At 31.8% G+C, this 14874-nt stretch overlaps 2 protein-coding genes across 2 annotated transcripts; both read left to right on the top strand.

Moving 5' to 3' along the window:
- The first annotated feature begins 308 nt into the window (after positions 1 to 308).
- LOC140055236 (uncharacterized) lies at positions 309 to 1934 on the top strand. Its single transcript, XM_072100521.1, has one exon. It carries the CDS (start codon positions 383 to 385, stop codon positions 1205 to 1207), a length of 825 nt encoding a protein of 274 aa, XP_071956622.1. The 5' UTR covers positions 309 to 382; the 3' UTR covers positions 1208 to 1934.
- Positions 1935 to 8285: 6351 nt separating this feature from the next.
- LOC140055246 (3-oxoacyl-[acyl-carrier-protein] reductase FabG-like) lies at positions 8286 to 13238 on the top strand. Its single transcript, XM_072100532.1, has 9 exons — positions 8286 to 8415; positions 9024 to 9163; positions 9545 to 9637; positions 10091 to 10229; positions 10586 to 10626; positions 10771 to 10840; positions 11168 to 11204; positions 11319 to 11373; positions 12192 to 13238. Exons 1-9 carry the CDS (start codon positions 8379 to 8381, stop codon positions 12363 to 12365), a joined length of 786 nt encoding a protein of 261 aa, XP_071956633.1. The 5' UTR covers positions 8286 to 8378; the 3' UTR covers positions 12366 to 13238.
- The last annotated feature ends 1636 nt before the right edge of the window (positions 13239 to 14874 follow it).

Genomic DNA, 14874 nt, shown 5'->3' with positions numbered 1-14874 from the left:
ACGCCCACCTACTCCAATTGACGTTCATTGAAGTATGACATCGGACCAATCATAGCGTTTGTTGAAATGTTTTCACTTGGACGGCACGAGCGACAACACCTGTGAGAGGTCCTATTCGACGATCACATCAGCTGACTTGAATGGAGCACGCTTTGTCATGCGCAGGCTACCATTCTTTTACATGCTTAAGCTTAATTAAGTATGCTAAATTCAGAATCTAAAGTAAATTAAATTAAACCCCCTAGTTGTTTAGGAGAATTGGAAAGGTATATAAGGCCACACGTGCCGATGGAGTAGTAGTAATCGTAGAGTGCGACGAAGCAGCAGAAGGAAATCTGTTGCAGAATACTTCACACGTCCAATTACAAACTAATAGCCTGCAATGATGATGGCTCAGCAGAACCACAGCCTACATGAGCTGATGAATATGGTTAGCAACGACGAAGATGCACTTCTACTTAGCCCACCGTTATCAGAGTCTGATTCAATGGGCCTAGAACTTAGCCCACCGCAAACTTATACAGACATGGGGAACATGTTTCAAACATCGGCACCCTGCACTACATCATCGGCGTGTAACTTTGCTTACGATTCAAGTTGCATGCTTTCACCTCCAAGAGAGTTGATAACATCTCCTCAACAAATGCCTGTTTACAACGGGTTACCCGGACACCATCAAGTGCATGATGGGCACAATTTTCAAAACGGAACCGTCCTTCAGAACGGACCACATGTAGGCATGCAGCAACAATGGCAAGAACCGTCATGTATGGTTCCTTCTGGTAGTGTAGCTGACATGGCTTTTAGTGGTGTAGATCAGTTTTGTAATTTCTATCAAGGAAATAACAACTATCAAATGGGCCTAGACTTTTATAAACAACAGCAGCAGACGACACCTACTAAGGTGAAAACACGAAGAAGAGTTCCGACGCAAGCCCAACGAAAAGCAGCAAATGTCCGTGAAAGAAAACGCATGTTCAGCTTGAACGAAGCCTTTGATGAACTCCGCAAATTCGTCCCAACTTTCGCCTACGAAAAACGACTTTCCAGAATCGAAACACTGAGACTCGCTATGATCTATATTGAATTCATGACAGATGTACTGAACGGAAAAGAAGTCTCAGATTGCAAGTTGAAGAAAGTAACAAGTCATTTTTCACAATTTAAGAAATACGGCATCGTTCCAGCATCTACATCAACATCATGATAAACTATGATGAACAAACTCCTAATTATGTGCAATTTAATGTGACGAACTACTAAAGAACACTTATAGTAATGTATAAATGTATTAAATGTTTAACGAATTTTTTGTCGATGCAATATTTTAAACGGATGAAAAAGAACTAGTGGTAACCTGGTATTAGGTTATCTTAAACTCTATTTTGTATGTACTTATTTATATTGGCTTCATTAACTGATGTAATCTGTAGTAAGTGACGTTTACATTGATTGTGCCTTGTTTATCGTACTTAGTCTCTATAGAACGAAATAATACAATAATATTATTATGAGTGGTATTCGCCTATTTGCAAATGACAAGTAACATGTAATGTTGCAGAATTTAGAATTTAAAACATATATTTAAACTTTTTTTGAATGACGATTGACTTATTTCATGTGACTTTTGTTGGGAGACATTTTTTAACTGTTGGTAACCTTACCATAAATTGTTTTACGATCTCTGCATACTTTTTCTAAAAACTCTTAATATGACTTTCTTCTGTTGGGGAATATTGTTTTAAACTGTTGGTAAAACTACCATGAATTTATTTAAGAATGTTTTGCTTAAGAAACCTTTGACATATATAACATTTGAATATACATAAATTGTTATTGTTTTTATATGTTTTTTGTATTATCGTTATATAGACAATCAGAAAAAAAACCAATTATTTTGTTATAAAGTTTTGTTTTTTATAGTACCTGGTATTAATGCCGTTTTCGTGTTATTGTTTTTTTACAAGTATAATACCAATGTTATAATGTATTTAAATTACGAACATAGTTTTAAACAAAATGTTTATTTTATGTAATTTTGACAACTTCACACAAAGCTTCCATATATATATATATATGAAAAAATAATAAAGTATTCAGTTAAATTAAATTCACATGTTCTTGTTTGTATTTAATGTCTTAATGTCTCGCGATTTAGATTAGTTTTTGACAATCAGCAGCACCATTACCAACGATATATTCAACAGAGTTCCTTCAAAGCTACACGACCATTTTAAAGCGATATCTAATTTGTGTGAACCACACCTACAAACTTACTAAATGTATGGAAAAAACAGGGTAAACATTCATTGGTACGTTAAATAATTTCAATTTGTAACACCAAGGAAAATGATGATTTTTATGCATTTTCCGTAAAATATTTATTCGCAGGAACAATGTGAACAGAATTGATACGGTAACATTGGACTGAATGAAGTTAAACGGATAGCTGCTGTAGTTTCACATTTAAAGGTAAGTTTTACAATTTAATCTTGATAACCATTTATGCTGTGTCTCATAATATATTATTTAACCTCCTATCAAATGACGACATGATAAACAGAAAAACGTGGTATCGTCACGATATTATTGCTCTTACCAATCATTACGTGTGAAAACATTATTTTCATAAAAGACAGTAAAATGGTATTCTATAGTAGGATGTAAACTATATATATTTTTGGTTTTATGTTAAAAAATGAATATTTATATTATATCGTTGTCTATGAATGGGCCTTTACTCTGCAGCTTCTCTTATCTTAGACATTTTAGCAAACTGCTTAACTGTTTCTTTACAAATTGTAGTGCAAACGTGTCTATCGCATTAATACGTTATTGTCTCGTAATTAGTGAACAAAGGCCGTGATCAAACTTCTTTATATTTTTTTCCAAGCTCTGTGAAAATCAAAATAATAGGGATCTGACAAATACGTACAAACTGCTTATTCTGTACAATTCAAGGAATAAAACACAATAGATATAGCACTTTGTAGGCTTTATGGAGCTTTATTATTTAAACAGCAGTAAGCTTTGGAACCCGGGAAATACCAATCCTTATAATTGATTGTCTTAGAAGATCCAGGCACGATGTTTCTTAAATAGCAGACGATTCCATAAGATTGGTAAGGTATTGTCCTCCAAAAACATAAAAAATAAAGATTAATAAAATCAGGCTATTTTGTAGTTTCAATAAAGTATCAATAAAAATCACTTATAACAACTTTACTTTTTTGATCTTATTTTTAGTCAAAGTGAATAAATAAAAATGTAATGCAAACACAAACAAACTGGAAAACTCGGTCTTAAGCTTTGTATACACTGTAAAATTTTATGTGACAACAAAATGTGATGTGCCCATGATGTGTCATATTACTACCATATTTGGACACAGTGTTCTCCCCAGGATTCACATCAAGCGTCACGCTTGGCCCGGGGGGGGGGGGGGCATTCCGACACTAAGTACTTGAGTCACAGCCCCACCATGGTTGGGGTTGTGGCGAAGCGATTTTTGGTAATTTACACCCTAGATGGCCGGAAATGGTACTCTCGCACATAACATTTATGTTGAATGACACCTCTGGTTTGGCCTCTGGTTTGGCCGGTGATGTGAAAGTGTGATGTGTCCGACACATCACACTTTTTTCAAAGTAGATTGATAGTGTGGACAGAGCTTTAAAAAGAGGTAAATTTCAATTTACAAGCTCAATTATTTTTGGATAGTGAATCCTAATAGATTACTTATATCAATCATGAACGAATAGTCTTGAATTGACCTAATAATACACTTCCGTTAGATGTTACTGTTACAATTGGTTTCTTCTTGTTGTTCATTGGAGTTTTCTATACACGACTCGTGGGAAGATATCACACGGACCACTTCCAAACCTATAATGATCAACCTAGCGTTAAACTATTATCTCTCGATTGTGTGAATACTCATGCATAAACATCTACTATGTCAACATTTAGGAAATATGATTTTATATTGAAATCAATCATCTTATTATGTAAATATGCATATATATTTAACTACTTTTAACTTTGTAAGAATATTTATAATAATATATTGAACATAAAAATAAATGAAAGAAAATTATATACAGAGAATTGAAATAAATGTGATGACAAACCCACAAAAAGAAAATACTGGATTTATACAAATGTATACAAAAATGCTCTATTATTTCATAGACGAATGGAGCAAAAATGTATGGTAAATGAAAAAAATATATATATCTAAATTTTTTATTGAGTTTTGTACAAAATACAAATACGTTAAAAATATCGTGTATTAAAATAAAATAAATAATATTTCATTTTAAAGAAATATATAGACCTATGTATTTTAAAATTTGTATGTTGAATAAATATTCATCTGCAAAAAAAATGTAATTTAAAAGGAAAAAAGTCATATCGGCTACCAGCCTATTGATTTTTCGTTGAATTTAACCGTTTATTTGTAGCCTAAGTGAAAACAATATTCCAATTTTTTAAGGATTGTTTTAAAGAAATATGTTAACTAACATAGGGCTACGTCTCTCCAATCCTTAAAATACATTTAGATAAAATCTAAAATATTCCTTGAAAACCAAGCTTACCTCTTAATTTTCAAACAGAAAGTCGGAAAACAATTATAAAAATAATATTCAAAATGAAATTAAATTATTAGTACGGTAAATAAACACAACTCCAATAAACAACTTTGATTCATTGAAACAGTTGCGAATATTAAAGCATTTATAACACGTGGGTTGCGCCACACTCTAGCTCATTTTGTTATCAAAATAAATATTGTGGTTTATAACTCATAGGATGGGAAATGATAATACAATCCGATCATCTATAAATAAATCAACACAATAAGGGTTTACTTAACTAATGTTAAATACATTTACCTGTTTGATTGGAAATAGAAAAATACATGCGGTTGCTTTGATAATATTTGTATTTGATATCAAAATCGTTATGGATACATTTACTCACCTGTCGATGGATTTTATTGATTATAAGGGTTTTCACTTTTTACAATTAAATCATACTTTTCTAATAAAGCTCTGTCTACACTATCAAACTTTATATAACAATCAAATGACAAACAATCATCATCATCGTCATCACAATCATCATCACAAGCATCTTCATCACAATCATCACCACAATCATCATCACAATCATCATCATCATCATCATCATCATCATCACAATCATCATCATCATCGTCGTCATCACAATCATCATCATCGTCGTCATCACAATCATCATCATCTTCATCACAACCATTATTATCGTCACAATCATTATCATCATCACAATCATCACAATCATCATCATCGCCATCATCAACACAATCATCATCATCATCATCATCATCTTCATCACAACCATTATCATCATCACAATCATCACAATCATCATCATCACCATCATCAACACAATCATCATCATCATCATCACAACCATTATCATCATCACAATCATCATTATCATCATCACAACCATCAATTCATCATCATCATCATCATTATTATCATTACAACCATCATCATTTTATTTCATGTTATCTGTTATATTGTAGGCCACCACCATGGTTGAATTTAAAATATTGTTAACGATTAAATTAATAAATTTAAAAGTATTTTTCTCATCGTGTAAAAAAAATCAATAACTCGCGAATTTTTGTTCTGGTTGACGTAACACGTTATCCACGGATAGCACTTCATAGGCAAATAACTAAGAGCAACGCGGACTAGCCAATCACAATTACTACACATGTTACAACAGAAAATGAATATTGTTTAGAGGCATACCGCAATTAAGACTCATAACAGATCTGTCATTTTAAAATGCAATTAAAAACGTTAATTACCATAACCTCTAAACATGGCATTGACGACATTCGAGCGTCATAATAACAACTATTTAAAATTATATACATGGTACCTACTTTTTTTGGTACAACCTTATTTAGGGGGACACAATTCAAATTAACGTTTGTATAAGTTTGAATACTACTGCCAAGCCTTATAAACTGAAGTCTTCTTAAAATCGGGGCTATATATTAATAATCCCATATTACAGTATATCAAAATATCATAGAGACAAGGGGATAACCTTTGTGTGAAGAACAAGGAGAAATATATTATGTTTTACACACTATAGCTACGTATCCAGGCACCAGTGATTCAGGAGGTGGTACATACATAATAGAGGTTTTACCTAGGTTGATTTGATTTTTGTTTTATTTAAAAAACTGATTTTCATATCAAAATAATACAGTGAAAAAAAAACCACCCCAGCAAGTATACGGTATTGTATCGGTTACATTTTTGTATTAATTAAAATATATATTTTATTAATCATTATTAACCCATTGTGGCTTCCAAAAATGTTAAAATAAGTGATATTTCTATTAATAAATACTATGAAACATAAATAGAACATTATACAAGTAAACGAATGATGTACTGTAGGCTACTTTATAACCTGGAAACATCCATGCTTTGATTATTAAATTATGAATTTTATATTGCATTTTGATTATTAAGGCTAATTTTCACAGACGAGCGGTAACGGAAAACAATAGAAAGCTATGTATGTATAAACAGATTATTCGTTTCAATTCATTTTTTCGTGTTTTTTTTTTCGCTCGTCTGTGTAAAATGGCCTCACAAAATTGTTTATAATTGTTAAAAAGTGTATATAATTATACGCTTACCGTATCTCACTATGCTGTTTTAAACAACGGCATAACATAGAATATGATAACAAGTTTTCATAGCATGTTTGTATGCCTCCTTTTATTTTTATTTTGTTAAACGGAAATAGACACTTATAGCAATAGTAAAAGTCTGAGTTTTAAATCTCTTCTGTCCACTTTACTAACCGGGCACTTGAAACCTGCAAAAAGTCCTATTATATAATAATATTAACATGAATGAGCTGGGATTAAGACACGGGTGTTGCGGATCCACGCAAGACAATGGAATCGGAGTTACAGGCACGTGGATGTGACTACAATACCTGAGCGCGATTATCAGGTAAAAGTAAATAGGGTAAAGCGTGTCGCCATTGAAATCCAGAACTATCTACAATGTAATTATAATCACTCCTGTAAATATGTTACACAGCTTAAATCTACACACACGTGGCTAGAGGTAGCTTCCTTGTTAGGCTAAGAATAAAGCAAACACCTTATTTAATTAAGTGTTTTATACTCAGTCGTCCTAAATACCTTTCAAATGCTCGTTGTATTTCAAAAAGTCTATTGTTTTTTGATTACAGCATTTTTAAAGTCACATTTCGGCCTGTTTTAGCCTACTCGCCGCAAATTCTAAGCCAGGAAAAGGTGTGGGCTAAGTTTTAAGGCCTATTGTTTTTTTCATTACACAGCATCGTCAAAGTCAAACATTTCGGCCTGAAATCCACTCATCGCAACTAAGCCAAGAAAGGTGTACGTTCATGGTATTGTTCTTTCATTAAAACATTTTTAAGGCAATATTTGGTCCTGTTGTTGTGTATAAGCCAATAAATGTGTAGGCCTATTATGCTATACTCTTTCATTGCAACGAATGATACCATAATATGAGGTGGCGGGTGGTGTCACGTGAACATGAATGAGGGTTCAATACAAAATTACGTTTTGTTCTAATTTGCTTATATCGGAAATTGTAAGAAAAAAGAAATTGCGTGGAAAAATACAATTTTGCCGAAGTATAGCATTTTGTTTTGTTTTTTTGTTTGTTTTTTAGAGTTTAATAGATACTCACTACAGTACAGATTTTCAGAAAAATTAATGGTGACTCCACAATAGCTGTATACTAAAATCTACAGTTACTTATCTTTATCTGTCAATATGAGCTAAAATATGAAATAACACGCCCTCTGTCGCTCTCAATTTTTAAGTACAGTATTAAAAAAAACACACACAAATGTTTTACATTATTGATAAAATACAGTAGAATTCCTATTAAAAGGACACTCTTCGGGACTAAGCAAAGTGTGCCTTGAATCGAGATTTGTTCTTATAAACACATTTTACACACATCCATTAGATTCCGTTCGGATAACGAAAATGTTACACCTTGGGGAAAGAGGGGTCCCACTGTGCCTAAATATCCTTGAATTATCAATACATTAATAGAAGGAAACGATGTTTGATTAATTAATTTATATATTATTTGATAGAAAAACATTTTTGAACAGGTTTAGAATGTAAATTAGATTCATGTGCAAATCCATCAGAAACTATTGCTGGTCGGTAATACATTATTAAATTATGCGGGTAGGCCTAGTAAATCGCTTTCAACGCAATCCCAGTCGTTCTACAGCGTGGTTTTTCGTTCGGATATTTTTACCAGGCAATTTTTGGCAGCTTAAAAATGACATCTTTAAAAGGAAAGGTAGCATTAATAACTGGTAAGTTTTCAAACACATTATAGTAGCTTGAATAAGTTGTGTGTAAACATAGTAATTTAGGTCATAAGCCCTCGTCCGTGATGTCAATGCTTCTCCTAGCTGTGTTACAATGATAACTGGTGACTATAGTTTTCATAGCTCGGATTTGAATGTTTTTCAATCAAACTCCACGACAATATTAATGGCGTAATTATGTGATAAATATTACAGTAGAATCCATTATTTGAGATATTCATATTAAAGGGACACTTTCTCATTAAACAAGGGAAAAGTGTCCCCTTGAAACGTCATCAAGCGGTGTCTCATAATGGAGTCTGCAGCATATCAAGGACACCGTTAGATATATGTATAGCGAAGATAGCCTACATTTTCACTGTTTTTATGTGATTTTAAACGATCATCAGTATTCAAATTGATATACAGTAGGCCTACATCTGTATTATGTATTTCTTTATGTAGAGATTTTGTGTACCGATTATCTAAATAAGTATTGAATGTGTTCATAATTTCTTAACACTTGGCCATAATAAGCTTGTCAGTGTGAGATCACTCAACCGTGATGTTATCAACAAGGCGTCAATCATATTTGTATTTGATTACATTATTAGGGGCTAGCTCTGGAATAGGGGCAGCCGTAGCGCGTCATTTTGCTTCCCTGGGATGCATTGTGTCCCTTGTCGGAAGGAACGAAGAGAGACTGAACGCCGTAGGAAAAGATTGCCAGCAATGGGGTCTAAACTCAGATCAGGTAGAACTTTCAGTTTTTTATTTGTTTCACGTACGTATGCATGTTAAAACAAATAAGGCTATTGGCTCAATTATTAAAGGCTTTAGTTTCAGTAACTTACCGTTATGGTGTACGTAAGTTGGTAAAAACTGAATTATACTTAAATGTTCTACAAAATAAATGCTTATTATAATAGTAATAATAATACAGTACAATACATTTAAAATCACTTTAAAGGCCGATGATCATCAAAGTGTATATTTTTGTTTTAAACATTCAAGATTCAAGATTCAATTCATTGTCATATACCATAACAAATATGAAATTTGTTTTCCTGAGCTTAAAAACATAGATACAATACAATTTAAAACACAATATAACATATTGTATTTGATTCTACAGGTTCTTTTACAAATCGCTGAGATGACGAATGATTCTGATTTGGAGCGAATCGTTGACGTCACAATTAAACGTTTTAATCGAATTGACGTCTTGGTAAGTTACAACAAATATTTTTAGTATAACTCATTACGAGGGCCCCTTGATTGTTAGCATACGCTGTTTAGGGTCCCCTCTATAAGGTTGAATAAAAATGAATAAAAATTAAAGTTTTTTGTTATGCTGCTATTTAATTTCCCTTTCAAACCGATATAGAAATAACCCTTATTACAGACAAAAATGCTATTAGAAACTCCCTCCAACTAAAGACAACTTTCTCTTAGCCGGTTAGCATTAATTCGCTCCTTTAATCAATTACCCTAAAATCATTCTAATTTTGACTAAAAAGTCTAAAGCTCTGATCCCCACTTTTTTCCGTTTAACTTATTCATTGCGTCTTTTTTAATAAAATAAAATATGATAATAATGTTGTATGAACGATAAAAGCATATGAATTTTCGTAAAGAACAATACAATTTGAATATTTTCTTTTATTTTAACTATTTTTAGGTAAATAATGCCGGAGTTTGTGTGCTTAAAGATTTTCAAAATAGTACAATGGATGATTATGAACTAGTCATGAATGTCAATGTGAGGGCGGTGTTCTATTTATCACAACTTGCATCACCACATCTCATCAAAACTAAAGGTAGGTTTCTAAATTACAGTACATTCAGTATTAAGAGGACACCTATATAAAAAAGAGTCAGCGCGTAAAGTGTTAAAACATACGTCATCTACTTTGTTTACGGGAAACCCTTCAAGTGTTTCCCATTAGAGACGCAACGCCAAAATGTAGACGAAACGCAAGCGATTTAACAAATTGCATAGTTTAAGTTACGCTTGCGTTGCTTCCTCCAATGGGTGTCCCATTGTATATTTACAGCTTTGTGAAAAAAAAACCCTATAGGCCTAGTCAAACGTTACAAAGCTTTTACAAACAAATAAATATTGAAAGGAATATAGAGATAATTTTTAACTCCGTTGATATTCTTTTATTTTTAGGAACAATTGTTAATGTTTCAAGTGTTGTAAGCAAAGTTTCGGTAAGTGAGAAATTAATTGTTTTGCTACCACCTCACAGCATTAATTCGTTAACATTCTCTTGAATGCTAAAGCATATACAGAACACTGTTCACAAATACAGAAAAGGCGCTACTTCTGAACGATTTACATTGTTCTGTTTTCAGAGTGGTGATGTGTTTTTCTACAGTTTATCAAAATACATGCTTGATAAGTTGACAACAAATTCAGCTGTCGGTAAGTGCAAATTAGGCCTAAAATATAAACCTGGCCCATATCATCATCATAAAAATAAATAAATAAATAAATGCAGCTTTATATAGGTTGTGTAGAAAATTCAGTTCATATAGTTTTCCATTAAGTCCTAGAATGAAACGCATTCATAATTCAAATGCATGTGTTCCTCAAACATTAGTTTTCCTCATTCGAAGAAGATGAGAAAAGTCCCCCAAGTAGGAGTTTCGCACAACAGAGGTTTTACCGTGTATATATATATATTATTTATTATTTGTTAAATATTATAGTAATGTTTCACCATCGTGTTTTTTGGGGTTTTTTTTGTAGAATTAGCACCGCATGGAGTTCGAGTAAATTCTGTTTGGTAAGTTTCACAACTGGTGTTCTTTAATATAACCAATTTAGGCCTACTCTAAATGTAAAGTTTCTAATATAACTTTAATAATAACATGACTCTATCATAATATTTCTTTGTTAGCCCTGGTATCGTTCACACACCTTTGTTTGAAAGAAACGGAGTGGATTGGGAATTGGTAAGTGTTTTATGTCATTTAGTAATTAGAAAAGTTAAGTTCAAGAATAGACTGTGTTATGGTAATGGATGTTTCAGGATTATCCTAATATAACAAGCTATCTGAAAATGTACAGCTATAATTAAATAAATGAAAGTATTACTAGAAAATGTATACTTGTAATAGTCAAACTAAACAACACTTTATTTTCTATCTTTCCACACGTCCTGCGCTTTTCTGAGCTTTAGTTGTTTCCTTTTTTCTCTTATAATTTTATATATAATTTTATATATAAAATTATATATAATTTTATATATAATTTTATATATAATTGTATTTATAATGTTTCTTTAAAACCGCCTCAACACTACTACATGTCGAGATTTTAAATCGTGGTCAAATGAGAGACATAAAGTATAAACCATTTCACTTCTTTACAATGCAATTTTAATGCGCGAAGAACGATTAGCTACCCTTCAGTGAATGTCGTCCATTGTGTTTGTTTTGTGAATACTATTAACATTTAAAAAAACACATTCATGAAATAAGAATACAGTAGAAACCCCTATTAAGGAGACTTGGGGATTCAACAAAAGTGGCTGCATATTGTTAAAACTACAACTACCCTAAATCATTTTACAAGGCAGGGTCAAACTGTATTTATAATGTTTCTTTAAAACCGCCTCAACACTACTACATGTCGAGATTTTAAATCGTGGTCAAATGAGAGACATAAAGTATAAACCATTTCACTTTTTTACAATACAATTTTAATGCGCGAAGAACGCAATTTTTCCTAACAGATAATCATTAACAACCTGTATATTTTATTTTGTAAGGCCCAAGCCGCGAGTGTTCGACATCATCCACTCGGACGACATGGAGAGGACACTGAAGTTGCATCCACAATAGCATTTCTTGCCTCAGATGACTCAGCGTCCATAACGGGTCATCATTTACCAATAGATGGCGGTAGACATTGTATGCCAGGCAAGGAAATAAAAGGGTTCTGATGATGTATTAAGAAAGAAATCCTTCAAATTAATCTGTTACATTTAGCTGTACAATAACACCTTACCACATTACATGATATACTTGGAGTATACTTTGAGAGATAAGAATTTCGAGGATAGCCCATTTACCTAAAAACGTGTTTATAGGCCTACTCAAAATTATAATGAGGTCTATAATAGTGCATGATTAATTAATAGAATGACGTAATCTATAAACGGTACGAAGGATCAGTGTATGTTAACATAGATAACAAATTTCAATAAGAGAGGCTTTAGTATTATATGTATATGTTATTGAATACGATAGTTCATTTTCGGACATATAGCAATTGAACTGAATGATGATTATAGAATTAAATGCATTTATCTCCTTCCAAATGAAACAAACAAAAAATAAAAATAACACAATTAAAATTTTCTTATTCCTCATGTTTTTCTTTGGCATGCGTAAGATAACGATAACGATAACGATAACAATAACAATATTTTTAGTAAAAAAAATGTTTGCTGATGTTTGAAAAACGAGCTAGGCCTTAATAATAAAAACATTTCGTCTATAAACATGTTTTGGTTCTTTTATTCACATAAACAATTACATAACAAAAATGGCTAATATAGCCGAAGGAACTGAACATTTTTTTAGATTACATTACAAAAAAATAAAACAATATATCATATATAAACATATAAATTTAAGATAGAAATTCAGAAATATAAACTATAAAATAATTATATACACCAATCATATAATTATTATTCGAAATTTACGAGTTTATAACAAATGTACTTTAGACAAATAAAGATAATTGATTTCTATGTTTATTTTCAAATGATACATTTATAACATGATTAATTAGAATAAAATATAACAATTCCAGAGATATTTGTTTTCAGGTTATATATATATATATATATATATATATATTAAGTTATAATATTAAAATGGCATACAAAAATATAATCATGATCCATATATAAGTAAATTTCAATAGTTTGTATAAATATCCAAAGTTGATGAATTTTCAAAATTTCAGGAGGATTGTACAGGTATCTTTTTGCACACACATACGTATCAATGTAAAACAATAATAATCCAAGCAATAAATGAGAAAGGCACATTTTTGTTTTTTTCTTTTTTTTTTTGTTCGACAGGTAAAACTCTTAAATACAAGCAGGAGTTAAATACAACAGATGACAATATAAACAGTAGTTGCTTTTATCTTTGTGTTTCAGACAAGTTGTTAAATGTCTGATTTGTAGGCTTAGGTGTTATTAAAGAGAAATGAATGAAGTGAGAGCAAAGATTGCAGTGCCAAGTACAACTAGATCCACACTTTGGTACAAGGTGTTTTTGGCTTCTATGATTTTGTCGGGTGTTACCGATATGATTTAAACAACGGCTGAAATAAGCACTATTTTTGGGCGGGGTGGTACTGTATTAATTTAAAAATAAATGTATGGTTAATAATTTAATATTATGAAGTTAAAAACTATGTTAAGAAATGAATATGCTAAGAATATGTTAAAAATGAATATGTTAAAAATGAATATGTTAAAAATGAATAATAATGTTAAGAAATGAATATGTTAAGAAATGAATATATGCTAGGAAATGATTATGTTAAGAAATGATTATGTTAAGAAATGAATATATGTTAGGAAATGATTATGTTAAGAAATGAATGTTAAGAGATGAATGTGTTGGGAAATGATAATGTCAAGAAATGAATATATGTTAGGAAATGATTATGTTAATAAATGAATGTTAAGAGATGAATGTGTTAGGAAATGATAATGTCAAGAAATGAATATATGTTAGGAAATGATTATGTTAATAAATGAATATGTTAAGAAATGATTATGTTGAGAAATGGAATATTTTAAGGAATATTCTAAGAAATGAATGAAACCAAGAAGATTGTGACAATTGCTAAATAAGCTCAATTGTGGAGTGGCACCAGGAAGATTGTGACAATTGCTAAATAAGCTCAATTGTGGAGTAGCACCAGGAAGATTGTGACAATTGCTATATAAGCTCAATTGTGGAGTAGCACCAGGAAGATTGTGACAATTGCTATATAAGCTCAATTGTCGAGTGGCACCAGGAAGATTGTGACAATTGCTAAATAAGCTCAATTGTGGAGTAGCACCAGGAAGATTGTGAAAATTGCTATATAAGCTCAATTGTGGAGTAGCACCAGGAAGATTGTGACAATTGCTATATAAGCTCAATTGTCGAGTGGCACCAGGAAGATTGTGACAATTGCTATATAAGCTCAATTGTCGAGTGGCACCAGGAAGATTGTGACAATTGCTAAATAAGCTCAATTGTCGGGTGGCACAAAGAAGAGTGTGACAATTGCTAAATGAGCTCAATTGTCGGGTGGCACCAAGAAGATTCTGACAATTGCTATATAAGCTCAATTGTCGAGTGGCACCAAGAAGATTGTGACAATTGCTATATAAGCTCAATTGTGGAGTAGCACCAGGAAGATTGTGACAATTGCTA

Source organism: Antedon mediterranea, chromosome 1 (genome assembly GCF_964355755.1).
Source record: "Antedon mediterranea chromosome 1, ecAntMedi1.1, whole genome shotgun sequence".
Lineage (NCBI taxonomy): Eukaryota > Metazoa > Echinodermata > Crinoidea > Comatulida > Antedonidae > Antedon > Antedon mediterranea.
Note: the sequence above shows the minus strand (reverse complement) of the source record. Positions and strands in the feature narration are given on the sequence as shown.

Bases quoted from the DNA above. Each gene is read 5' to 3' on its own strand.
- LOC140055246 (XM_072100532.1), top strand. From the start codon at position 8,379: ATGACATCTTTAAAAGGAAAGGTAGCATTAATAACTG. The intron at 10,841-11,167 runs GTAAGTGCAAAT...TTTTTTTTGTAG, and splicing joins GACAACAAATTCAGCTGTCG to AATTAGCACCGCATGGAGTT. The intron at 11,205-11,318 runs GTAAGTTTCACA...TTTCTTTGTTAG, and splicing joins GTTCGAGTAAATTCTGTTTG to CCCTGGTATCGTTCACACAC.
- LOC140055236 (XM_072100521.1), top strand. From the start codon at position 383: ATGATGATGGCTCAGCAGAACCACAGCCTACATGAGCTGATGAATATG.